At 42.3% G+C, this 27569-nt stretch overlaps 1 protein-coding gene across 1 annotated transcript; it reads right to left on the bottom strand.

Annotated features, from left to right (window-relative positions):
* Positions 1 to 192: 192 nt before the first annotated feature.
* On the bottom strand, positions 193 to 27160 carry LOC308180148 (myosin heavy chain, skeletal muscle, adult-like). Its single transcript, XM_080561343.1, has 42 exons — positions 26980 to 27160; positions 20508 to 20588; positions 19901 to 20129; positions 16939 to 16976; positions 16189 to 16459; positions 15955 to 16098; positions 15706 to 15862; positions 14670 to 14697; positions 14465 to 14576; positions 14283 to 14375; positions 13746 to 13809; positions 13555 to 13653; positions 13346 to 13449; positions 13126 to 13264; positions 12267 to 12385; positions 12025 to 12174; positions 11506 to 11676; positions 10734 to 11043; positions 10516 to 10589; positions 9746 to 9833; positions 9536 to 9653; positions 9102 to 9225; positions 8882 to 9018; positions 8524 to 8779; positions 6576 to 6818; positions 6291 to 6467; positions 6066 to 6211; positions 5876 to 5966; positions 5397 to 5786; positions 5099 to 5225; positions 4793 to 4911; positions 4006 to 4202; positions 3569 to 3752; positions 3315 to 3480; positions 3018 to 3142; positions 2515 to 2823; positions 2211 to 2414; positions 1795 to 1920; positions 1531 to 1701; positions 1333 to 1437; positions 1097 to 1192; positions 193 to 477 (listed from the first exon to the last, which is right to left on the bottom strand). Exons 5-42 carry the CDS (start codon positions 16393 to 16395, stop codon positions 322 to 324), a joined length of 5826 nt encoding a protein of 1941 aa, XP_080417469.1. The 5' UTR covers positions 16396 to 16459; positions 16939 to 16976; positions 19901 to 20129; positions 20508 to 20588; positions 26980 to 27160; the 3' UTR covers positions 193 to 321.
* Between the last annotated feature and the right edge of the window lie 409 nt (positions 27161 to 27569).

Raw genomic sequence — 27569 nt, 5'->3', positions numbered from 1 at the left:
GCAAAGAGGAAAGGGATTGCTCCCTCTTGCAACTCTCGTGGGATGTAAGCTGTGCTGAAAGGACAGTAGGAGAAGCATCAAGAATATGTGAGGGCAAGAGCAGTGCTAGAAGCTTGAAAGCGTCTATAGGTGATTCACCAAAATCCTAAGCTTATTCAGGAATAAAAAACAAAGAAGCCACTGTTCATAGTGTGTGTGCAAATTAATCTACGGTCTTTATTCTCTAAAAATTGACATGGTTACAAATACATTGCAGAAGAAAGCAACAGAGGGTTCACATTTTGTGCACCCCTCAAGCTACTTTGCTGCCACATGACATCCTCACTCTTCCTCTTCTATCTTCTTACTGTGAAACTCCCGGCTCTTCACTCGTAGCTTGTTGACCTGTGACTCTGCAATGTCAGCCCGTTCCTCGGCTTCTTCCAGCTCATGCTGGATCTTGCGGAATTTGGAGAGGTTGACATTGGACAGCTCCTCCTGTGTGGGGAGAGGGAGTTGGTGGTGAAGAGTCCAGGGCAGGCGTTTCACTCCTCATGCGTCTGGGCCTTGAGGGGCTCTGGTGATTACGCGGAGAAAGCACAGACCTCCTGTCTCCTACCTACCACTGCTGACCCAGAACCCTCTCAATGAGCTCATCATCCTCCCTTATTCAGGACCTCACTGTGACAAACTGTACCGGTACTGTGTCACTCTTGAGGAGCAATTCTGTCACGTGGTCTCTCATTTTGTGTGCTTATTCTCCCACCACTTGGTGTCTAATTTTCCCTGTGGTTTATTAGGTTGAGAAAGACTCAGAAACCCTGTGCTGTTACCAGCGTCAGAGATTCATGAGCTTCTCAGTCAATGGACGAGGCCCTCAGGAATTTTGGTCTGACTTCCTGAATCAAACAGGCGGCAGAATAACCCTTGGTTCATCCCTGAGTGCAGCATGGCCAGAAGAAGGCGAGGCCTGCTGACACGGGAATGAACCACATGGCCAAGGCTGTTGTGTCTTTGGTGTTACTTTCATGCCTCTTTCCTTGTATTCGTGCTCATCTCAATGACTGTGCTGCCCCGATGGAAGGATGCTCATGGCCATTCTCCAAGTAATACTTACAGCCTCCTCAGCTTGTCTCTTGTAGGATTTCACCTTCATCTGCAGCTTGTCCACCAGATCCTGGAGCCTGAGAATGTTCTTCCGGTCTTCCTCAGACTAGAGTGGTTGGTAAGCAGGAAAGAGAGAGAGTTGGTTTCCCCACAGCACCAGAAAACATGTCCTCTTGGAGTTCACGGAAAAATGCTTTGGCTTTCCGTGAGAAGGGTGCGTCAGCACAAAGACGCCTCCTGCCTTACCTGGTAGGTTAGCTCCTTCACCCTCCTCTCATACTTGCGCACACCCTTCACGGCTTCAGCACTGCGCTTCTGCTCAGCATCTACCTCCCCTTCCAGCTCCCGCACCTGCAATGAGAAGCCCATGTTTGGAGCTTGTTTGGAGCCAGGTGGCTCCCTTCATGACATGCTCACTTGTGCACAAATACCATCCCTACGCACCCTGGCCTCCAGCTTCTGGATTTGCTTCTTGCCTCCCTTCAGTGCCAGCTGCTCAGCCTCATCCAGACGGTGCTGCAGGTCTTTCACCGTCTGGTCCAGGTTCTTCTTCATCCTTTCCAGATGGGCACTGGTGTCCTGTTCCTTCTTCAGCTCTTCTGCCATCATGGCTGCCTGGAGAGGCAAAACAGCAAAGCCAGGTTGGGGCCAAAGATATTCTGGGGAGAATGCATCCATCACCCTCGGTGACAGAGTTCCCCAGCTCACATCTGTGATGGCCTTCTTGGCCTTCTCTTCGGCGTTGCGGGCTTCCTGGATGGTATCTTCCATTTCACTCTGAATTTGGGCAATGTCTGTTTCCAGCTTCTTCTTGGTGTTGATCAAGCTGGTGTTCTGTGCAAACAGAAATTGTAAGACTTGTATTCTGAGGCCTGAAATACCAAAGCTACAGCCTGAGCCAACTCTTTCCTCTTCAACCTTTAAATTCAGCGTTTGGAATTCTTTATTAAAGAATTGTTTACCAAATGTCAGTGGTGGGCTTAGGTGATGGGCTATGACCCTGTTTCCATTGTGGACAGCAGTATAGAGGCCATTCAAGACCATTGTCCTGCGTCACCCTCTACTACTCTAACAGTCATCTGTGTTAAGTGTCTACACAACGGGTTTGGGCACCAAGCCCTTACCTGGGTATGGAGGAGCTGCACACGCTCGCTTGCATCCAGAAGCTCCTGCTCAGCCACTTTCCTTGACCGCTCTGTCTGCTCCAGGGCTGCCCGCAGCTCCTCAATCTCAGCCTGCAAGAGGTTTGCTCTGCGCTCCACCATGGCCACCTGCTCCTTCAGGTCTTCCTGCGTCCTGAGTGCATCATCCAAATGTATCTGGGTATCCTGTAAAAGAGGAAAGAGAAATGACAAGGCAGCACAGCACACTAGGGTGCCAAAAATGTTAGAGAAGCCTTTCTTGTATGTGTAGCTTTGCTGAACGGACCTTGAGCACTGCCTGTGTGTTTCTCAGGTTCTTTTGTGCCTCTGCAGCCACACGGTTGGCATGGCTCAGCTGGATCTCCATTTCATTCAGGTCTCCCTCCATCTTCTTCTTCAGCCGCAGGGCTTCATTCCTGCTCCTGATCTCAGCATCCAGACTGCTCTGCAAGGACTCCACAATTCTGAGGTGATTTCTCTTCAGCTGGTCGATTTCCTCATCTTTCTCTGCTATCTTCCTGTCAATCTCAGACTTGACCTGGTTGAGCTCCAGCTGGAGGCGCAGGATTTTCCCCTCTTCATGTTCTAGGGAGGCCTGGACAAATGGTCACAAACACGTATAACATGGGTAGAGCTACTTCTTGTTTTCTTGATAATCACAGAATTTTTCAGAGAACCTGGCGTGGATGTGCTCCACAGCTAGAGCAGTAGGGGGACCGTGCATTTCTTAGCCATATTTCCCCACTGCTAGCGTTTCTAGTGTGGACAGCAGTGATTATGGGCACATACCTCAGCTTCCTCCAAGGCAGCCTGGATTTCAGATTTCTCCTGCTCAATCTGCTTCTTGACTTTCTCCAGCTCGTGGATTGCCTTTCCTCCCTCTGCAATCTGCTCCGTGAGGTCAGAAATCTCCTCTGTAGGGAAGGGTGAAACAAGGCATGGTCAGACATAGGGCATAAAGGGAAGGGCCCTCACACACCAGGGTGACAGGTCTCTTCTCATCACTGCAGGCACACACCCGTGTGGAGTGGTGGGTAGACAAGCTTGGGGGAAAGCCCGGCCAGCAGCAGAAAGCCACGGACTTACGCTGCAAGTTCTTGTTCTCACGCTTCAGCGTTTCCAGGTGGTCCAGGGACTCCTCATAGGCATTCTTCATCTTAAACAGCTCCGTGCTGAGAGAGCGAGACTCCTTCTGGGAAGCTTCCAGCTCAGCCTGTGTTTCCTCGTACTTCTGCTTCCACTCTGCCAGGATCTGGGCAGATCAACAGGGTGTGAGTATGGATGTGGCAGTTGTGAAGGGATGCTCTGCCCAGGAAGCACAGGGCCAGAGGCCAGAATACCTTGTCAAAGTTCTTCTGCTTCTTGTCCAGAGCTGCGCAGGCAGCATTTGCTCGCTCTACGTCAATCATCAGGTCTTCCACCTCGTTCTGCAGCCTCTGTTTTGTCTTTTCCAGGGAAGCACATTTGGCGTTGACAGCTTCAACGTGTTCCTCTGCATCCTGCAGGCGCTGTGCCAGCTTCTTCCTGGGAGGTGGTAAAAAGCTCATAGTTAGTGATCAAAGAGGAATGAGTATGCTCTCTACAACTGCACGCTGAGTCATTTTGCATTCTGTAGACTCCAATCCATAAGGTCTATAGGATAAAGTTTACCACATCTGTCATCCTTCCCCAAAGCAACCCCATGACTTATTTCTTTGAATATCTTGGTCTTCGCTTCCAAGGTCCCTTCTGAATTTTCATTGCCCCTCCTGCTTCCTTGCATCCTGTCACCACATACTTGGCCTCCTCCAGCTCTTCGGTGCGCTGAATAGCGTCCGTCTCATATTTGGTTCTCCACTGGGCCACTTCGCTGTTGGCTTTGGACAGGGCACGCTGCAGCTCACCCTTGGCTTCCTGCTCCTCCTCATATTGTTCCCGGAGCAAGTCACAGTCGTGGCGAGCAGATTGCAAGCCATGGGCCAGGGCATTCTTAGCCTGTGAAGACAATTGGATTGAGACAGTGTAATTGTAATAAGGGGAAAATCATTGAAAACTATTTGAATCCAAAAGTCAAAGTCATCCCGACGAGAAAAGGTACTTGTAATATATAGATTAATATATAGATTCAATATATTGATATTAAGGGTTCATTTATCACAATTTCAAATATTACCTCACTAGATATGATGAGTAAATTCCAAATGACAAATATAACGCTGGGAATTATTGAATCGTTTAAAATCTGTTATAAATATCATACTGCATTTGAGAAAAACAGGATAAGAAACTCAGTTTTTATAGCTGTATCTCAACCTTGCTTATACATCATTGTTAATCCTAGTGAAGACCTAATGATGTTCCTTCCTTTCTCAGTATCCAGGCTGGACATTATGCCTTCCTTTCCTTTCTTCCCATACTAGACAGGAAGGTGTCAAGATTGTCCAGATAGTTTGGAATCTGGAAAATTACTAATATGATAGCCTGTTTCTTTGTAATATCAAGAAATATCTAAAACAAACAAACAAACAAACAAAAAAACACCATGATCTGGATCAAAAATCTACACTACTACAGCAAGTATCTACCTTTATTTCTTCCTCTAGATGTCTCTTTAGTTCTTCAATCTGTTGAGTAAATGCCTGCTTGCCTCTTGATAGCTGAGATATCAAAGCATCTTTTTCTTCCACCTGGCGTGAATATTCCCCTGAGAAAGTTTACAGATAGACTATAATTTAAAAAGCAACATTAAAACAAGCTGTCTTAATATCACTGCATATCAGCTTAGAGAGGATAGGCCAATCTGAATAAAACATGTCTTTTTTCTTGCAGCATTGGTTTCAGGTTTTTTTTTTGTTTTTTTCACATTCCATAGGAGTGTGGGGGTACTTCACCTGCTTCTGTCTGCAGACGAGCTCTTTGAGTGTTGAGGTCATTGATCATGCGCTGATGCTCCTCCTCCTTTGTCTTGATCTCACTCAGCTGATCTTCCAGCGTGCGGCACATCTTCTCCAGGTTTGCCTAGGTGCGAAAAACATGTAAACGAAAGAGAAATATCACTACATTATGGCATACAGTTCTTACAAAGAATAGCAACACTACTGGGTATGATAGCAAAATGTAATCTGAGAAGTAAAAAATCACGCATCACGTCATGTAACATAGGTTAGTAAGACTACAGAAATTCTTTACCTTGGCTTTGGAGACAGACTCCATGTTACTGGCCAAGTCATCTATCTCCATCTTCAGCTCACTCTTCTCCTTCTCCAGCTTCTGCTTGACTCGTTGCAGGTTGTCGATCTGCTCCCCAAGCTCAGCTGTGCTGTCTGCATGCTTCTTCCGCAGGGCAGCAGCTGTGGCTTCGTGCTGCAGTGTGGCCTCTTCGAGGTCGCGGCGCATCTTCTGAAATTCTGCCTCACGCTTCTTGTTCATATCGATCTGAGCTGCTGTAGCCCCTCCTGCTTCTTCCAGGCGCTCGCTGATCTCCTCCAGCTCCCTGGAGAGGTCAGCACGGTGCTTCTCTGCTTTTGCCCGAGAGGTTCGCTCTGCCTCAATTTCCTCCTCCAGTTCCTCGATACGGGCCTGGGGAAAATGCAAGACCCTTTACACACCCATGCCCTCCTTGTACTGACGTCTTTCTGAAGGGCGGAAGGGAAGGACCAGAGGCTTGCCTGCAGCTCCTTGATCTTCTTCTGTAATTGCATGCCCAGGGCTTGCTCATCTTCAATTTTGCTCTGGATCTGGCTGATTTCAAAGTCTTTCCTTTGCACAAAGCATACAGAATCACAGTGTTAACACCTGAATAAAACTACCTAATAAATGCACCTGACCCACACTCAGGTGTCTCACAACCACACTTACTTTTTCAGTTTCTCATCCAGCTGCTGCTTATCATTTTCCAAATCCATTATGGTATCATGGGCCAGCTTCAGGTCTCCCTCAAGTTTCCTCTTAGCCCTTTCAAGGTCCATGCGCAGTTTCTTCTCTTGCTCTAGGGACCCTTCCAGCTAAACACAACAACACCATCAATGCCAGGCAGGTCAAACTCCATACCTGTCCTGTCTTGCTGGAGGCATGTGTGCTTACATCATCCACTTGCTGCTCCAGCTTGGTTTTTGCTTTGGTCAATGTATTGACTTTGTCCTCTTCGGCCTGCAGGTCATCCAGTGTCTGCTGGTGGGCCTCTTGGAGGGCTTTCTTCTCTTTTGTCAGCTTCACAATGGTCTCATCCAGAGCTGCCATCTCCTCGGTGAGGTTTTTCACCTTTGACAAGAAGGGAGCAAGTGTAGATAAAAATGTGGTTTAAAACTTTATGCTGTATTACAGACTAGAATTCTTTCTCAAGTATGAGTGATGTCTTCTGAGTCTTACCTTGTTTTCGGTGGCATGTTTTTCCTTCTCAACCTTGGCCAAGGTTAACTCCAGGTCATCAATGTCTTTCTTCAGCTCTGAACATTCATCCTCCAGTTTTCTCTTCTTGGCTGTCAGCTCAGCATTAATTTCCTCCTCATCCTCGGCCCTTTCAGTCACCTCCTTAACTTTGGCTTCCAGCTGGATTTTGGTTTTGATGAGCTGGTCACACCTTTCCTCAGCATCAGCCAAGCTGTCTGCTTCCTGATGGGAAGAGACAGATGTTCTTGGTTTATATTATGAAGTTTTCAAAGTATTAGTTAAAATGCAGACTGAAATTTTCCTTCAGTCAAGCAACTCATTAACCTTGAGAGGATTTTTTTTCTGGGAAGGGCTATACTGCTTCCCTCTGGAAACAACATGGCTTCCCAATTTTGTTTTTCCTCTCCTAAAGATGTCTTGAATGTGATAGGTGTGTGAAATTTACTGTCACCTACCAAGAGCAGAAAGGGGTTACAGGCATTTTTCTTCAGAAGTGAAGTATTCAATACTTTCCCTTTTGTAATTGAATCCTGCTGAACACCTTATTATATGGGGAGTAATGGCTTTGATAGTTTCAGGAATAGTTTAATGGAAGAAGATGATTCTTTCTCTAAATTTAATATTTTAGATAATAAAGACTGCTCCTTTTGTAAGTGGTGTCTTACCATTGCACATCATCTACCTATGTCTCATCTTCCCTCAGTATATCTGGTTTCACATATGCTAATACCAGGTAATCATTATATCTTCTTACTCTGGTGGGCTTTTTGATATCATGAATTTGCTTTTTCCTAAATAAATTTGATAGGAAAATATAAGAAAATACAATGGGATATTTATTTTTCTTCACTTACTGGATAAAAGAGGTAACAAAGGTTTCCCATTTTCTATGGAATGTTCAAGTAACTGGATAATTAAGTACTGTTTACTGTTTTTAGTTTCTAGTTTGTGTGATCTAATGAGTAATTTAAGATGATGTTTAAAGTGATACTTGAATACCAAATACTTTTGTGATTATTTTTAAGTAACATTCTATTTTGTGAAGTGCTGTGTGTCTACAGGGTGCTGTTCAAAATAAGTTACTATACAGCCCATACCAGAAAATACAAGTTAGAGTTGAAAACACTGCAATGTTCAAAAAAAATTTTTTTTCATTATAAATTTAATTTATGAAACTGATTCTTAATAGTTAAGTCTAAAGCATAAAGAGCTCTTTTGTGTAATTAATAGTGGAGGGAAGAAGAAACACGCCTGGATGGTGTGACTATTTCTCAGAAACAGGAACTGTGTTTCTATATCTTCTCAACCTAGAAGATAATTTGAAGATGTATTTCCCAGTTTCTGAGTAAATGATTAACCTTTAGTTATTAAGCAAATGGTGAATGTATTTTCCTGCAACCGAATTTACACTAGTTTCAAATCTGGCTTGCATTTACCCTCCAGAATGAATTCTTTTGCACCTTGGTGCTATGGAGATAGCTTTGCCCCTGCAGAACTCATAGAATCATAGAATATTTTGGGTTGAAAAGGACTTTAAATATCATCCAGTTCCAACCCCCTGCCATGGGAAGGGACACCTTCCACTAGACCAGGTTGCTCAAAGCCAACCTGGCCTTGAACACTTCCAGGGGAAATCACCTGCTCAGAGGGAGTTCAGGGTTAAGGCATAACTCTGCTCTGAGTATTTCATGTTCCCTAGCTGTAGATGTCTTATTCCTCTGAAAGCAAAAGCACTGACTCCAACTTGATGTTCCCTCTCTTTGCACTGACTTTTGGCAGTGCTTACTACATAACTTGCAGACAACTGATTCTTCAACTTTGCATTTCTGACTTTTACTCTTCTATAATCTGACCTTTTGCTTGGTAAAGAACAATCTGAATGTACAGAATCATTTTCTCAGTGATAAATGAATGCTGATAAACTCACAGCCTGCACTTGGAGCTGCAGATCATTTTTCTCCTGCACCAGCTTCACCATTTTCTCCTCCAGCTCCTTTCTCTTTGCCTCAGACTTTGCAAGCTCTTCCTTGGTTTTCTCAAACTCTTCCTTCATGTTGGCCATCTCCTTCTCAGATTCTGCACTCTTCAGCAAGGGCTTGATCTTGAAGAACAGCTTCATCCAGGGCCAGTGCTTGACATTCATGAATGCACGAACATTGTACTGGATGCAGAAGATGGACTCTCTGAAGCGTAATTAAAATGTACATAGATTATTTTGAATGTGATGAATGATGACACTTTCCCTCACAGGAAAGTGACTCTAACTGAAGATGAACAATGTCTACCTCCTCTCCACCATTCTCTGGTACTCCACTCTCATCAGGAAGCCTCTGCACCTGGCCTGTGTGCGAGTGATGAGCTGTGCCAGCTTCTCATCCCTCATCTCCTCCAGGAGCCCCAGCAGCCCAGCTTTGAAGAACACCTTGAGAAAGGGAATGTTGCAACACATCACTGCCAGGTAGAACAAAGCACAGGCATATAGCGATTGAGTCAGGAAGTTTGTACCTTGGTGTGACCAAATTTGTACTGGGTGTGATCCACATCAATAGATGCAAGAAGTTTCTCAGAAGCCTTCTTGCTATCAATGAACTGTCCCTCTGGGATGGCACTGGCATTAAGCACCTTGTATCTGCATTAAAAACAGATAAGGACATATTCAACAAGCAAACTACTGTTTTTATTGAATGCCTTGATGTTTTTATGGAAGAAATGATAGTTTTATAGAAACTATTTTAATGCTGATGAACTGTCACTCCTTCATTTGGATGATACAGCATGTATGCATATGTACTACTAAAGCTGATGTTTATGGAAACACATCTATTCCATTAGTCTCCTTGTTGAAAAGAATAAAGAACTGCATAGTGTAAGTTTTAATTGGTTGGATGTACAAGGTGCTCAACACAGATAAAATTAGTAGGAAAAATGAGCCTTCTTACCTCTGTTTAAAGTCTGCATACAGGACTCTGCTGGGGAAACCTTTCCTGCAAATTCTGATCCCTTCCAGCACACCGTTACACCGCAGCTGGTGCAGTACTAGTTCATGCTCCATGGCACCTAAAAATTCATTGCACAAGTGAATACCTTTTTTCAGCACAGAGAAGAATAGCTATTTCAGAGGCAAATCTCTTTTTACTTGAGCTTCCTACCAGGTGTTTTCGTTTCATTTGGGATGATGCAGCGGACAAAATGGGGGTGAGTACTCCGTAGATTGGTCATGAGCTTGTTTAAGTTCTCCTAGAGGGACCAGTAAGTAATGTGAGTTTTGAATGTCTGGTGTTCAATGCATCAAACCCATGGCAATAAGTTTTTAACTTATCAAAATTAGCTAGGTTTCTGAACACTTAGGTAAAGCCACAGAAACAAAAGATTTCTTCTATTTGTAGATATTGAATATGATTATTAAAGACTGAAAGACTGTGCTAAAATAAGTAGCTTAAAGGTCTTTCATGTTCTACCTACTCAAGTCAATCTGTTTGAGAAAAACCTGTTTTGGTATGGTTTGGCTTGGTTTTTAAATACGTTAAGTAGCTTATTGGAGAATACTTCTAAGGAGACATTCAATTCACCAAAATACCAGGCTCATAGGAATGCAGGGATACTAAAATTATAGCTGAAGTCTGACCCAAAAAAGGTAGAAAACTAAAAATCTATTATTATCTTCTCCAAACATTAACAAATACTAAAAAAGAAAATATATCAATTTTCATTATAATTGAAACCTGAATACTTATTCTAGAACAGTACATATTAACAATTGATTCAAGATCAATTACAAAACTGATCCTGAAAAACAGGTCATGAGATTTCCAAATAATGTTACCAACTTCACAGTAATACCAAAATAGCCCTTTCATATTTAATATTAGCTTTCTCCCTTTCTTCATATTACAAAGAGATAAGGAAAATAGTACTATACCCGGAAAAGAGCTGAAACAGTCTGGAAGGAAGAACCCTTCTTCTTGCCACCCTTCTTACCACCACCACCAGCCTCTGCAAATGAAAGAAAAGAAAAATACTGTTAAATATGGATGCCACATATTGGAGAGTGCAGAACACAAATAGCATTAAATGTTTAGTGTTTCCTGTTTTAATTCCCTTTGAATGTGCCTAAAATACAGAATTTACAGAACTGACCTGCATCTGCTCCACCGTAGTTAGCAAAGAGTAAGGCCAGTGTCTTCACTGATGATTTCTGGTACAACCCAATGACAGTTTCATTCAGGGGGTCCTTGTTCTTCTCAAGCCAGCCAGTGATGTTGTAGTCCACTGTGCCAGCATAGTGTATCAGGGAGAAGTGGGCCTCGGCCTTGCCTTTGGCAGGCTTGGGCTTCTGGAAATTGCTGGACTTGCCCAGATGCTGGTCATAGAGCTTGTTCTTGAAAGAGGTGTCAGTTGCCTTGGGAAACATGCACTCCTCTTCCAGAATGGAAAAGATGCCCATGGGCTGGAAGATTTTACAACAAAGAGGAGGAAGAAAGAGATAAGACATCACTTGATTAAAAAGAGGATAGAGTCAAAAGAGAAGGTTGATTCTGTGTCTTTCATGACCTTAATCGGAGAAAATTAACCAAGGCTCGTCTTTTTTTCAGCATTTTTGTAAATGTCTTTGCTTATGGAAAAAATGGTAAATACAACATTGCTAAATACTATATTCCCAATAGGCCATCTTTACTGACAGCTACATGACCATCTTTTATTTAACTTTATTTTGTAATCCGGAAGTACTTTCAGGAAAAGTTCTGAAATCTCAGTAGGGTCTTTAAAAACACTTCCACGCTATTGCCACTTTCACAGGGTATGCATTTAAAAAAAAAAAAAAAAAAAGCATATTCTCCCACACTTCTTAAGTATATCACTTGGCAACTGTGGAAGATCCAGTACTAATGTACGTGAACAGGAAGGATACCTTCTCAATGAGCTCAATGCAGGCAGCCAGGTCCATCCCAAAGTCAATGAATGTCCATTCAATCCCTTCCTTCTTGTACTCTTCCTGCTCCAGCACAAACATGTGGTGGTTGAAGAACTGCTGCAGTTTCTCATTGGTGAAGTTGATGCACAGCTGCTCAAAGCTGTTGAACTGTCAAATGCAAAAAGAAAGAAGGGATACAAAGTGTTCTTCACGGATGATAGTTTAAGTACAAGGCCTCTTCCTGTTTGCTTTCCTTTTGTTCTCTTGTTGGAAAAACTTTGCATTTAGCAAATTTAGCAAATTCAGTGTAATTAGAAGGTTTTTGGGGGAGGGAGGGGGGAGAATTTCAGTTCAGCAAGTAATTGTAGGAGGATAATACTAAATAATAGTAATTAATAATAATAATAAATGCTCAGGGAGTAATTGTAGGAGGATAATAACTTTTCTCAATTGTGGCTCAGAATTCCCTTTACTCTCAATTGTCCTATTAAGAAACTGCTAGAAAAACATCCTTACATCAAAGATCTCAAAGCCAGCAATGTCCAAGACACCAATGAAGTACTGCCTAGGCTGCTTTGTATCCAGCTGCTGGTTGATACGAACAACCATCCACAAGAACATCTTCTCATAGACAGCCTTTGCTAGAGCACCAACTGAATTTTGCACCTAAAGCAAAAAGAGAGTCTTGGAGTATAGAACAGAGGAGGATCAAAGGGATCTTAATTCAAAATATGGTTCTGTATTACCACACTTCTTACCTGCTGCACAGTTTGACCCTTGGTCACATATTCATTTCCAACCTTAACTCGGGGGTAACAGAGTGCTTTGAGCAGGTCTGCTGAGTTCAGACCCATCAGGTATGCAGCCTTGTCAGCAACTAAACACCAAGAAAGAGTGAGAGGAAAAATACATGTTGGACAGTGCCTAAGATTTTGTTCTTGAGGTATCGTCTCAAAAATAGCAGTGTTCACTTTAAGGAGTTGCACGAAAACATCTGTGTCAAAGCCATGAAGCTACTGTCTCTGTCATTAGGATGCGGAGTATACAACTCTTTTTGAGCTTTGGTTTCTACAAATGTTATTAAGGTTAACTCACTGCTTTCATCCTTTTTCAGACATGACTATGGTGCGTCATGTTTCTAGTCCTGAAGCAAGAGGAGTTATCACTCAGAGAGTTGAAGGAATGGACTTTAGCTCTTACTGTACCTGAGAGGAATCAAATATGCAACTGACATCAGCGTTCTTTCCCAGTAGGTGAGGGTGAACGGAAACATATTCTCCCACCTTGTTAGAGCTGGACCACTTCACTGTACCACAATATAGCAGTGATTGCTAGGTGTATTCCAAAAAAAGTATGACTAATGACGTTACAGAAATTGACATCCATGGCTCCTGGCTTCCAGGCAGTGAGCACCAGATCTTTTATTAAAGTACTCACAAAACTAAAATGCAGGTATGATGATAGATGAGGTAGGTGTCTCAACTGTTACACAACCATTGTACATAATTGTTTTTTTTAGTTTAAACTTTTGCATACTAAAAGCCTGAAATCTGCCTAAGGCCCTCTTTTAGTGACAATGACAATATCTTTTGGAAAGTTTGTTGAATCTGCTGATACCTTCTGTGCCATCTGGCTCTGCCTGCTCCTCTCGTTGTTTCTGCTTGAACTTCAAGTTCCCATAGTGCATGACAGCTCCTGTCAGCTTGTAGATGGCAGTCTTTTCATCAGCAGTGAAGCCCAAGATGTCAATGGCACTCTGGTAATATAAACAGTAAAATAAGTGCATGTATACCAGGGCTCTTGTCCACAATATGACCTGTTTTTTTATGTTACTTACATCTGTAGCCATCAGTTCCTCCTGGTCATCAATGCTGGGAACAGTGATCTCACCTTGACTCACATAGTGGTAGTCATATGGGTTGGTGGTAATGAGGAGCATGTCTGAAAGCAGGAAATAGGGAAAAACAAGCTTACTTCAGTCATCTGGGAGACAAGATGAGTTGTTGTTTAGTGATCTTCCTCCAAAAATATAGGTAATCTTCCTACCAATTAGCTCTGGCCTTTTGTTGGACATGATCTGATAAAAAATGTGGTAGCTTCTTTCTGCCTTGAGCTGGAAAGTGACTCTGGACTTCTCCAGCAGATCTGGTAAGGAAGGTAGAAAGTGATAGGCACAAGACAGCACACAGAGGTAGGAATTTGGGAAGGTATGTGAATACGCCAGGAGGGTTTCTTACAAGTTTCAATGTCAGCAGAAGCCAATTTTCCTGTGGCCCCAAAGTGAATTCTGATGAATTTGCCCTGTTAAAGATAAAAAGAACCATTTCAGCCTGGATGCATTTCATTGCCCCTGTACAAGAAAGATAGAATTGTACAAAAATATTAAGGGACTGGAGCGCCATTCCTGTGAGCAAAGGCAGAGGGAATTGGGCCTACTTATCTTAGAAAAGAGAAGGCTCAGGGGGCATCTTATCAATCTCTATTAACACCTTAATGGAAAGTGAAAAGAAATCAGACTCTTTTCAGTGTTGCCTACTGACAGGACAAAATGCAATAGTAAATAATAATAAGTAAATAAATAATAAGTAAAAACTGGAACATAAGAGGTTCCATCTTTACTATGTAGGTGACTGAGCACTTGGACAGGTTACCAGAGAGGTTCTGGAGTCTTCCTCCTCAAAAATATTCAAAAGCCTCCTGGACCTCCAGAGGTCCCTTGCAACCTCAACCATGCTGGGATTCTCTAAGGGATTTTGTCCAAAGCTACAACTCACAAAGCGCGAGGAGTTGTCATTTCTCACAGTCTTGGCATTTCCAAATGCCTCCAGCAGTGGGTTGGCGCTGATGATTTGATCCTCAAGCGTTCCCTACAGGACAATAATTATTCCTCGATATACTTTCCAAAAACAAGGAACAGAAAAAAAACACTGATTCAAGCCATTATCTATTAATGTACCTGCATTTTGCCAGGCTGCTCCTCCTTCTTCTTCTCCCCACTAGCTGCAATTGTTGCAAAGTACTGGATGACACGCTTTGTATTCACAGTCTTCCCTGCACCAGATTCTCCACTGCCAAATAGAGAAGCAGAGAGAGTGTGGTCAGGCAGCAGGTCTCCTGGTACAGGGCAGCCCTGCAGGGACCTGAGCAGGAAGTGTACTTACGTGATCAGGATTGACTGGTTCTCACGGTCTGTGAAAAGATAGATATTAAGAATGATTTTCCTGGTGCTCATGAATTAGAAAGAACACAAAAGCTAGGAGACAAATATGAACTGCAGCTTCTACCAGAGGGTGGAAGGACAGAAGACAGTGAAGAGCCCTGGGAATTCCAGCTGATATGTAGCAATGCTATACAGCAGTACTACATGCATTCTAAACAAGATCAGTGAAGACACCACTTCAGAGTAACTTTTATATTGTTTAGCCTTTCAAGATATCCTCTTTCTACCTGATATCTCTCTTATAAGTACATGTGACAAAATTACTGAGATTGAGGGTTGATTACATATAAATTCTTCTGGAGCTAAAATCTTCCTGAGGAAATCTGGAGACCTCACAAACAACGGAAAAGCCTAACCAAACTTTTTCGCTACTTTTCATCTCTTTTATTTTTACTCCTATATGTACATAAATTATATATTTCTGAGTTAATAGGTAGATACAGTTTGTTTTTAATCCTGCTATTCATAATTTATTTTCCATTTTGCAACAAAAGAACAGGAAAAGAAGACATGAATCCTGCATATCATTGATTTCAATATATATACTGGGAAGAGAAAATAAGAGGTGGAAATAAGAGAAGAAGACAGAAATATTTTTTTTTATAACTATTCTGTTTGAACGCTAATGCTTTTGTTTTCTTTTGACATTGTTTTTTCTGAAAGCATTACTTGTCTGATGCTTACTTTTCACTATAATGAGCAATAGGTCTAGAGTCAGTAAAGTCTAGACCAAACACTAGGTGTCTTCTAGCTGATGAATTTACTCCTTCTTAAAGACATTCATTACATGGTCCAGGTCTTTATTGACTGTAATGGGAACGCAGCATACACAGATCCTTAAAGTCAAGCACTTTAATCTTCCATTAATTTCACATGTGGTATTTTAAGTGTTGCTCAGGATTTACAGAGATAATTCCTATATTTCCGTCTACTGAGAGATCAATGAAAGAGCAAGTCAAAGGAGATCAAGCACTCACCAGTCAGCATGAACTGATAGGCATTGTCAGAGATGGAGAAGATGTGTGGAGGGGCCTCCTGGCGCTTTTTGCCTCGGTAGGCCAACACCACCTCTGGGTTGTACACCGGCAGCCACTTGTAGGGGTTGACGGTGACACAGAAGAGACCCGAGTAGGTCTGCGAGGAAGGGAGACAGCACATTGGCTTCTGCTCAGCCTGGCACAGCAGGTCTTCCTAGCTCCCAAAGGAAGACAGCTGCTGGTACTTACGTAGATCATCCAGGCTGCATAACGCTCTTTGAGGTTGTACAGCACAGCAGGTTCGTGGAGGTGGGTCATCATAGCCATGTCCTCGATTTTATCATACTTGGGAGGGTTCATGGAGAAGACCTGATCATCCTTCACGGTCAGAGTCTGCCAAGGAAATGAAAGAATATGTCTGCATATGTCTGCTAAAAGTTCAGTGTGAATCAAATATTGATCTGAAGATTCCTTTTCTCTTACCTCTCCTGCTTCAGTCTTGACAGTGACCTTCCCTGTTTCCCTGCTCTGGATTGTCCCTTTTACAAAGGATTCCTTCGGATGGGCCACAAAGACGGATGACTTGGCATCAAAAGGTTTGTTCTGGGCCTCAATTCTTTCCTTTTCTGACTTTCGGAGGTAGGGAGCCGCCTCCCCAAAAACAGCCATTTCTGAGTCTGCAGAGGCCATTTCTGCACGTTTACTAAAGGAATGTCAGCAGAGGACACTGGTGGGGAAAAAAGGTTGTCGCTCACTGGGAAAAATAGAATCTATGTCAGTGAGAAAACTCCTTACTCTTTAGCTAGTACAACAACCACATAAATCTACTTTGATTTGAACTTAAAGGTACTTAAGTCCCACTCAAGAGTGAGACTTTAGTCTAGCAGTAAATAGAAGATCTTCAATACTGTCTACAATTTGGTAACTCAGGTTGGTGAATTCTGACCAGTTTTGAGGTCTTCACATAAAAGAACCTATAGCCAGAGAAAATCACTATCTGTTCTGGTTCTTAATTATAAATGATGAATATTCAAGACAGCGCTTCCTTATTAGAAATATTACCGTATGTGCTATAAATGAAAACAACTTCACTTTTTAGATATTCCGTTTCAACAGTCTAGCCTAAGTAAGAGTTTGCAGAAATATAGGAGGATTTACAATAAAAAACTCATGCAGTTGTGAAAAAATCCTGTCTCAGCCTGTACTGTAGAATTTCAATATTCAGTATATTACCCTTTGAGAATAGCTTGTACCTTGGAAACTGTCCAATCCTGTAAAATAGGAATGGCAGGTGTTTCTTATTTTGGCAAGGAGTTTTAGACACAATTTATAGATTGAAGTTATAGACATGCATTGAAATTCTATTTAACATTTTTGTTCGCATGTACAGCACCTCATATAAATGTTTGCCAGAGGCAGGAGAAACTGAGTGGAATATTGAAAGGACATTGTCCTCTTTTTCCAAGCTCTCAAAACGCATGCACTTACCTTGAAGCTTTCCGTGGAGACAGGTCAGACTTGTCTGTGGGAGATTTTATAGTGTCTCATCTGCAGATGCTGCAGATGCTCCCCCTTTCTTCGGTCAAACATTTCTGGCAAAACTTATTTGGCAAAGCATTGTCTGGCAAACTACGGGCATAATTGTCATTTGATTTGAATGATATAATTAGAATGTTTTTATATCTTACTGACTATGTGAATACATCTATAAATAATTTATCAAGTGTGTTAAGGAGAGAATCTAGACTACTCAAGGCACTTAGAGAACTTGGATGCAGGAACTTAGGGTTTCTATTGCTGGCTTTCTCCGTGGTTTGCTGCTTGACCCATGGCAGTTTGCTTGGTATGTTTATACCACAACTTTTCAGTCATTCTGTGGAGATAGTAATATGTCTATGATACTTCAGGAACAGATGCATTAAGAGCAACAGGAAAAGTAGGTCAAAAAACAGTAAGTAATGTTTCTAAGAGCTACTTTGCAGTAGTATGTTCTAAAAAGCAGGAAGTCAAAAATTACTACAGCTGCGGTTTCTGTATAGGACAGTTTCAATAGCTGAGAGAATTTGAAATACAGTAGGTTGGAAGCCTCAGCCCACGAGGCTGTTCCAAGTAACAGTAGACTCTGGTTTGAAATGGAGCTCTTGAACACATTCCTGAGCTGTTTTTTTATTTACCAAATTTAAAATATATACTTGTACATGTACAGATAATATATGCTTTTATGCACATCATTAAAAAAGGGATTCCCTGAGAAATTCTGCTTTCTCACTGTTCAGTCTCTTACATCTTTTGCTTGCATCTGATATATATATGCTCCTATTATCATCTACATAAATAAATAGTCCCCTCTTGTCAAACCAGAAATTGCATAGATCCCCAAAGCCTTTCCCTACCTATAGCTCCCCAAAACAGTATCTCCCACACAGCCATGCTTGTACACACAAGCACATGTATTAACTCATCACAAAGCTCCAGCTACTGTGCATTCTGATAAATCCTCAGTCCTTCACTGCCTCCCATGAAAATGTGCATATTAGCATGTTCATGACCCCAGAAAAAAGTCCAACAGCACAATACTATCTATACCAGAGTTAAAGAGGCAGCAACAGTCTGGCGTAATCCTGATGGTATGGGAAAAGGTTTGTTGGTAATCCAGGAGAGTAACTGATCTAGTTTTAGGAAAGGGTGTCATCACTTACACTTCTTCAGATCCTCCATATGTAAACACATTCTTCTTTATGTTATTGCAGTGGTTTTACCTTGCTGGTCAGCTGAACTCCACCACAACCACTTTCTCACTCCCTCTTCTCAAAGGGAATGGGGGGGAAAATATGATGAAAAGGGCTCAAGGGTTGAGATAAAGACAGGGAGATCACTCAACAATTATCGTCGTTGGCAAAAATGAATCATAGAATCATACAATCACAGAATCATAGCATCATAGAATGGTTTGGGTTGGAAGAGAACTTAAACACCATCTAGTTCCAACCCCCCTGCCATGGGCAGGGACACCTCCCACTAGAACAGGGTGCTCATGCCCCATCCAACCTGGCCTTGAACACTTCCACGGATGGGGCATCCACAGCTTCTCTGGGCAACCTGTTCCAGCGCCTCACCACCCTCATCATGAGGAATTTCTTTCTAATATCTACTCTAAATTTCCCCTCTTAGTTTAAAGCCATTACTCCTTGTACTATATCACTACACTCCCTGGTAAAGAGTCCCTCTCCATCTTTCTTGTAGGCCCCTGTTGGGAGACCAATATAAGGTCTTCCCAGAATGCTTAGGAATAAATATGAAGAGGGTACAGTTTTTGATCTTTCAAATAACGAAAGTGAGACTGAGTAGATTATAGTTTCACTGGTTCTTCTTGTCTTTTTTAAAGATCCACATAATATTATTTTTTTTTTCCAGTCATATGGGACCTTCCCTCTGTGTCATCGTTTTTCAAAAATAATGAACATAAGCATTACAATTACACTGGTGAACTCCTTCAGTATTTTTTTGATGAGTTGCACCCAGCCCTATAGATATGAATACATCCAACTTCTTTTAATAATTCCAGCTTCACTACGTAGTAAGCTCGGACTTCCCCACTGTTGGTTATCCCTTACCTTCTCAAACACTGTTGGAAGATATGGTTGCCTGGGTGGAATTTATGTCTATGAAGACTGATGCAGAAAAGGTGCTGCATACTTAAGTGCTTTCTGTATCATAGAATCATAGAATCATGGAATCATTAAGGTTGGAAAAGACCTCCAAGATAATCTAGTCCAACCATCCCCCTACCACCAATATTACCCACTAAACCATCTTGCACTAGGTTGTCTCTCACATTCATTGGTAGACACATTTTCCCTGAGTTCTCTTGTGCACCATACCTGCAGAATTCTTATGCTTAATGTCCCTAAGTACCCAAGCAATGTTTCTGTATTACTGTTTTATTGACAGTCCTTGTCTCCATCTCTTGTAAACTTTTTAGCTTAGTTCATCAGCAAGTTCACAGCTAAGATAAAATTCTTAATCTTCTTGCAAAGAACAAGGTGGTTTGTTCCTGAGGTCTCATTAGCTTTCTTTTCAACACTCACTACCTCTCCCAAGCACAGCTACTTCCAAGCATATTCTAACTAGTGATTCTGTGAATAAGATGAATTCTAGTCTTATGAAATCTAGAGTAATAAATTCTGCTGCTTACCTCCCCAGCTTTCCACTAGATCCTTCACACAGTCAATACGTGGTTGCTGCAGCCTGAAATGCCATCCAGGATCAAATTCATCAGTAGTTTATCCCTGCTTCCAGAACTCAGCATTGCCCCTCCATCATTTACATTAGGTTATTGTCATTAGAACAGTCTAAGAACTTCCAGTATTGCTTGCCCAGTGCTGTTGCCCTCCCAGCAGATGTCCACATGGCTGAAACCCTGCCTAAGGAAGAGGAGACTTGCTAGTTGTTTGCAGACATCATTTTCCATTACTTTGTCTTGATCAGGTGGTCTATAACAGACCCCATAACAACATGATTCATTTTTATCTCATCTTGATGCACATCTACAGTTTCACTTTGGAACACTGCATAAACAAGGAGTACCTTAAGATAAAGCATAAATCCCCTTCCTCATTTTCCGTGCCTATTCCTCTTAAATAGCCTGTACTCTCCCATGACCATGTTCCAATAGTGTACACTATACCACCATATCTCCATGATTCTGACCATGTTCCCCTTCTCCCTTGGGGAAATTGTATTAGCAATTTCTTCTCTTTGTAGCTCCTTCCTCTTCCTATGATGAAGCCAACTTCACTCACCTCTCACACTCTTGTCATCAGGTTAGCAGTTTCATTGCAAAGACCTTCCTTCTTATTCCTCAAATGCAGATGTCCAAAGATCTAGAGGAATTCAAAGATGAAGTTAAGTTTCCAAACTTGGTGTGGAAGCGCCTACTTTAAAATCTATTTGGATATCACAGGACTGCCAGGTGATGAATGTAATCCTATGGTATTAAAAGGACTCATAGGGAAATCAAGGGAACTACAATGAAGTAAGTCTGATATTTGTACTTGGCAAATCAGAAGCACTGTAATATAGAGTAAGAATAATAGACACAGGAAAAAGTGACAGTCTTTCATTTGTATTTGTAAAGGGAAGCCATACTTCTCAAACCTGCTGGGTTCTTTGAAGGTCAGATAAAGTATGTAGATAAGGAGATTTAACTATTAAGACTACATCTTCAATGCTAAATAAATCTAGTCCTGAGTGCAAACTCTGGTATCAAGAAAAGTGGTATCATCAGTCTTGCATCCAGCACTCAGTGCTTGTGAGTGACCACCAGAATTTTCTGGCTGTTTCAGCATAGCCTAACACTTTACTTGGGTCTCTTCTTTTTAGCAAATGCCTACTTTCCATTCCATACCAACTAAACAAAGTATAAATCTGTAGCTTCTCCCCTGAAGTTTTTAATAAGTGATATAAACAATGGTGTGAAAGGAAAATTGTGAATTGCAGCACTGAGATCTATGTCAATGTTGATCACAAAAAATAGTTCATTAGCTGGCAGAGCAGTTTCAAATGGAAAAACCCTTATCCTTTGGACTAGAATTGGAGGTAGCAGAAACTGATAATGGCATTGAGAGAAAATAGAAAAAGAGTGTGAGGACAACATGGGAAGCTCAGAACTCTCAGGAGAAACCACACCAAAACTATTGTTTTTCTGTTGTTGCTGCTGTTTTGTTTTTTACTGTATCCTCCAGTTGTTCTTTCTGGAAGATAAAGATCATATTATATCATACTGGCAGGCAAACTATCTTGAAGAATTTCCTTCCACAGATTTAAAAATCTTGGCCATAGGGGTAAAAAACATTGGTCTACACACCATGGGCTTCAGATTTATTTTAATTTATAGAGATAATCAGTCCTACCCAAGTGATAGATTTCTGACAAGACCTACTGGGCATTCCAGCTTCTTGCGTAGGAATTACTCAGTAATCTAAATTACTGCATCTAGACATCACATGAGTTTATCTCCAAAGTTTTCAGTGAGATAGGCCACAAAAAACTGGACAATTTCCTCTGTTCAAGTGTGGGTCAGCCAAGAGATTACCTGTCTTTGGGAAGGGAGGGATCTGCTGAAAGAGGCAGCAATTGCAATGGAGGTTTGTATAACTGCTAAATGACAAATCAAAACACAAATCAACAGAACATATGTAAGCATTTAGTTGGCTTTGAGAGTATTTTATTATTTTTAACTCCTTCTTCAGAGAATTTCTGCTCAGCAAACCCAAGGCAATTTTTTGCTAAGCTTCAAAAAGGGCACCTGTAGACATGCACAGATCTATTTTTGTACTTTTCCAATCTGTAATTTCATTAAATATATATATATATATTCATTCAATAAGTAAGAGCTAGACCTGGAGAACACTTCCCTGAACACATCCTCTTGTCTCCTTGTGAACCTTCAAACCCTGTCCTATCAGGCAGTCAAGTTCACATGAGGTGCACTTGACCTCTTGCACTGGGCGCTCCAGCCCTCAATACCTCAGCATTTTGAGCAACACAACCCCAATCCAGCAGCTCAGCCATGTTCAGGCTTTCAGAAGATGAAGGACCTGCCACTGATCGTCCTCTCTCCCTGTCATGCAGTTCCTTGGCATTTGTATTTCAGACACAACCCAAGTTTGTCACAGCCCACCCAGCGTGGCAGCAGCAAGAGCCTCACTATGGCCACACAAAGTTTGACTGGCTCCAGGGCCCCTCACTTGCTCATATCCTATCTTTGCAGGACAGCAGATTCCTGATGCTGTAATGGACATATGCTATGCAGTACTGGGAATTTCCTCTACAAAGCATTCACTGTGACCATGAGTCCTTCACTACTGCATCACAGCTCTTCCTGGAGCACAGAGTACTTTGCTTTTCCAACTCTAATTCCTTGAAAAGCAAAGGAAAATTCACACAGCAGGGGAAAAACACCTTAAATAAGCAAATATTGGTCCAATTCCCACTGAAACTACTTTGTTCAACCCATTTTCCATACTAAAACCCAGCAGAAACAGCCAAACATATCTGTAATGCCAGCTATTTTTCAGCACCAAAATAACCCATTCCTCACAGGCACTCAGATACCTTACCAAACACAACTGCGCTATTCCAGAAACACCAGCTTTTGGCTGTGATATGACTTGCCTTGCCTTGTGTTCAATGAGTATGAGCTGAGAAGATACAGGCACTCATGAGCTCTGGTTAAGTATGAAGGTGGAGCAACATCAAAGACTCCTGAGTTTACGGCCCAATGCAAACTACTTTCAGCTCTGCTTCTTAGAACAACTGCATTAACCTTGCAATCTGTCTTGTAATCTGTAGAAGGAAATTCCACATCCAGTATCTCCATGTCATTATCATGAAACCATCTATAGACTTCCTGTTTAGGTCCTCTGCTCCTTCTACCCTGGACCAATCTGAGCAGGACCTCCTAGCTAGTTGCAATGACAGGAGAAGATGCATGGCTACAAGCCACTGGCCTGGCCTCCTCTTCAGACCCGTTGGTCTTCTTTTCTGCCCAGAGAGAAGCAAGCAAAGTCAACCCAGATGGACCATGTGGGAATCAACAAGGAAAGTTCAAGAAGGCATCTTCTTAGGACTCAACATGTTTGATGTAAGATTTAACCTTAGCAGCTGGTCAATTCCAGTAGAGAAAAGAACTGTTGGTGAGTTCTCATCTAAGTCTTTGAAGAAACACAGCATCAAGGTCACCATCACACAGTCTGTGCTTTCACAACAATATTGGGTACCTTTGATACAGTCATTAGATTCCTTTAATCATGCAGCCATCCTAAAGCAGCTGCACAGTGAACAGTTTGAGGAGATATATTCAAGTCAGATGGGCATCCAGTCAAGGACTGGAAAAATGGGACATCCTGATCCATGAAGTCTCCCCAAGAAATGGAGGATGTTTTTCAAAAGATAACTAGTTTCTTCCTTTGCACTGAGAGATCCACAGGCTCTCCCACATTCCTTCATGAAGCTTTTCTTGATCAGCATCACTGGTACAGATATTTCACCTGACTTCAAAGATGGAGGGAATTCATTCACATCAGAAATGAACAGGAAATCTGAAGATGGCACTGATTTCACCCTGTCCCCTCAAAGTTGTGTCACCAGCAGTTCCCCCTAGCAAGAGACATGGCAAATTTTGCTCTTGTCCAAATGGAGCTTGATGTAGAAGAAGTAGGAGAGCCAAAGAGTGCCTAATGGTCACAGCTTGCAGCTGTGACCATGTTACCCCACCTGTACTAGTGAACGGAATTAATTTCTTGGTCTCCACACAGCTGGATGAGTGCTTTTCTTAGCTCAATATCTGCACTTCCAAGGGGTGGTAGATCACAGACTCCCTCAGCAGCCTTCACTATATCTCATCCATAAGAACAAATATAGGAAGGAAAGCTGAAAAGATCCACAGAATCAGCACGGCTATGCCACAAGCAAAAAGCAACCCAGCTGTCCTCCAGTTCCTAACAGGGGTTTACGCAATTGTTATTGCATCCCTTAGGCTGTTATTCCCACAGCACCTTGCAGCTCCTGTGCTACTTCACTATTGTAGTTAAACCCTGGAAGGCAGCTAATTGCCACACAGCTGATTGTTCACTCTCCCAGTGGGATAGGGGAGAAAACTGGAAAGATAAAAGTGAGAAAAGTTGTGTGTTGAGATCAAGACAGTTTAACAGATAAAGTAAAAACTGCACATGCAAGTTAAAAGCAAAATAAGGTATTCATTCACTACTTCCCATCATTAGGCAGATGTTTAGCCACTTCCAGTAAAGCAGGACTCCATCACATATACCAGTTACTTGGGAAGACAAATGCCATAACTCCAAACCTACCCCTTTCCTCCTTCTTTCCCCCAACTTTTATTGCTGAATATGATATCATATGATATGGAATGTCCTTTTGGTCAGTTGGGATCAGTTGTCATGGCTGTTTCCTCCCAACTTCCTGTGCACTCCAACCTGGCAGGGCATGATGGGGAACAGGGAAGACCTTGACTCTGTGTAAGCACTGTTCAGCAACATCTGTAACATCGGTTTGTTATCAACACTATCTGTCACCACAAATCCCAAACACAACATCATATGAGCTACTATGAAGAAAATTACACTTGTTCCAGGAAAACAAAACAAAACAAACAACAACAAAAAAAAAAGTACCCTCATCAAAAAGATTTCAAGGAGAACTGTTCTAAGACAATGACTGTATTACTAGGAGCTGTGCACTCAGAAATACGGAATGGTGTCTGATGTGATTCCCACTCCATTAACATGTAGAGATCGAGCACCTGTCAACTTTTGTTTGTAAGAATCACAGTTCCCTCTTCTACAGCATCTGAGCTGTGAGCCCAAGGCTTCTGACTCCATTGAGTCCATACACAGACAACCTGGGTTGTCGGAGATTTTGAATCATCCCAGTACCAACTAAAGAGTAAATTGCCTCACAAGATGAATGGCACTCTAGAGTTTGGGTTCAGCTTCTAGCATTAGCCTCCTGCTATTTTTGAGAATGCCTGCAAAGTGGGAAGGGTGAAAAACAGCACAAAGGATAATGAGTTCAGAGTAGAGCAGAGAATCCCTTGTCTACAAAAGTCAGCCCCAGCATTAACTACCTTCTGCCTGTTAGCCCCATGGATAAAGCATTTGCCCAGGAAGTCAGTCTGTGTTCAGCACTCTCCTCAGCACAGAAGGGATGTGCATGCTCAGCACCCTTAACTTGCCTCTGAAATCTTGGTCCTAGTTTCCACAGAGACAAGTGCACTGAGATGTGTTCCTCCTGTCTCATGCTTACCATTTTTCTGGGTAGCTAGCTCTAGCACTAGCTGGCTTCATGATTGCCTATATCACGTGAGATGATTTCCTGAGGTGTTTCCAAACTTGAATGGTGCTGGGTGGTGAACTTGTTTGGAGCTGAAAAATCTCTGAGTACAGTGTGGAGGTCTTCCATGCTCTTAGCTGTACTGAAGAGGACTAGACATCTGTTTCTTAAACATAGGTGTCCAAGAACTTACTCTGTCTCTCTTCTCTTCTGGCCTTTCTGCCACCCACTGTGCCCATGTCCCACTGGATGCAAGAAGGCCTTCTTTGAATTTAGCAAAAATCATAAAATCATAGAACGGCTTGGGTTGGAAAGGACCTTAAAGATCATCTAGTTCCAACACCCCTGTCAAGGGCAGGGATGCCACCTATTAGATCAGGTTGCTCAGGGCCTCGTCCAACCTGAGCTTGAACACCTCCAGGGATGGGACATCCACAACCTCTCTGGGCAACTTGTTCCAATGCCTCACAACCCTCTGAGTGGAGAAGACCTGGATGAGACCAGCACCCATCACTTTCAGCCTATCTCTTAAGTTTCTGCATTACTGTGTAGAGGTTGCTGTGTGTGCAGTGGGGCTGTGTGGGCATATGGGTCACGTAGATCATCTTTGAGGACTGTGCCAGAGGAGAAAGGAATCTGTCAGGCTCTACATTCCTGCTGCCCTGGCCATTGACATTAGCTGCTTCTTTCCCAGGAGCTCTTCCATTTATTTAGTCCTTCCTCCACCAATTTCTCCAGCTAGGCCTTCCTTCTTTACATCCACATCCCCCAGCTGCTTATGCCCTGCTGGCAGCTCTAGCTATCTGCTCCAATTAATCCCTTCAGCACTGATGACTGAGTTGCTTCTTCAGGGTCTTCTGACTTGAGCAAGACCCATGGAGCAACCAGAAAGTCTCTGCTACTGAATGGGTGTGGATGATAGAAACCAATGAACCCACACAAAACAATAACACCTCTCCATGCATCCTGAGGTACTTGTCTCTTGACAACAGCACCACATTATTCCAGCTCACGTACTTCAGGCAGATGGCAGAGCAGAAGATTTTCAGCCTGCCCTCTACCATGAGTGAGGATGTCTGGCTTATTTCATGTGAGAAGCACTCAGGAAGAGGTCAGGTCAACCAGGTCTCTGCTTACAGACCTGGAAAAAAATGATGCAGATAAATTAGCATGATATTTTGTCCTCATCTGGGCTGAACTTGGGCAGGATTTTCACAGGTTTACTCTTCTTCATCTTTGATCCATCAGGTGTGTTGCAGCTATTAAAGCTAAAAGCAGCCTTTTGACTCTTGCCCTCTTTTTGGAGCTCAAAGCTACCCTGGTAAATTGGCAATCTCACTCTGTATAGGGTCAGCCTTCTCGTGGTACTTCCTCCAAGTTCTTCCCCTCCTTTCTCTGTCTTTTCATCCAAAATCCACCTACCAGAAAAGTTGAGTTTCTGCTCCTCATTTAGTGCAAAGGAAGGTTTCTCCATTGCTTTTAGGATGTGACTGCTGGTGTAAATCCTGTCACTGGTTCTGCCTGAGACTGTATGCCTTTGAATCTTTCTTCAACCTGAACCAGGTTGAATTCATATCCCTGATTCAGCTTATTTAGCATTTTGAGTAACTCTCCCCAGCTGATCTGGGATTGTTCCTCAAAATCTTCTGAAGCCATTAGTTCACATATGTATGCTATGAGGTGTTGCTGCACAGACCTCCCAACAGTTTCTCATTTGTGAGAGTACAGGCAGCAGGGAAAAAGTTACTTAGCATGAGGAACAATCATTCTGCTTTCTTTTTCTGCTTTTATTTCTGTATGCTCCTTAACTTTAGGATGCAGAGACACTGCCCTCATCTCTTTCATTTCCCCTGCATCTGCTGAACCTTTTGGCATTATGTGCATAACAGTAAATGGCAGCCATTTCCTAAGCCCTCCTCTCAGCAGTCAGTATTTTCACAAATTTTTCAAAAGGAATGTTAGGTGTTTTATTTTTAAGTGTGGATTCCCTAAATTCACTTCTACCGAGAAAT

Source organism: Anser brachyrhynchus, assembly GCF_964034855.1.
Source record: "Anser brachyrhynchus genome assembly, chromosome: 18".
Classification (NCBI taxonomy): domain Eukaryota; kingdom Metazoa; phylum Chordata; class Aves; order Anseriformes; family Anatidae; genus Anser; species Anser brachyrhynchus.
The sequence above is the reverse complement of the archived record's forward strand: the minus strand, read 5'-3'. Positions and strand labels throughout refer to the sequence as shown.

Bases quoted from the DNA above. Each gene is read 5' to 3' on its own strand.
- LOC308180148 (XM_080561343.1), bottom strand. From the start codon at position 16,395: ATGGCCTCTGCAGACTCAGAAATGGCTGTTTTTGGGGAGGCGGCTCCC. The intron at 2,415-2,514 runs GTCCGTTCAGCA...CCTCTTTTACAG, and splicing joins ACACACAGGCAGTGCTCAAG to GATACCCAGATACATTTGGA. The intron at 478-1,096 runs GTAAGTATTACT...CTCCCCACACAG, and splicing joins AGAGACAAGCTGAGGAGGCT to GAGGAGCTGTCCAATGTCAA.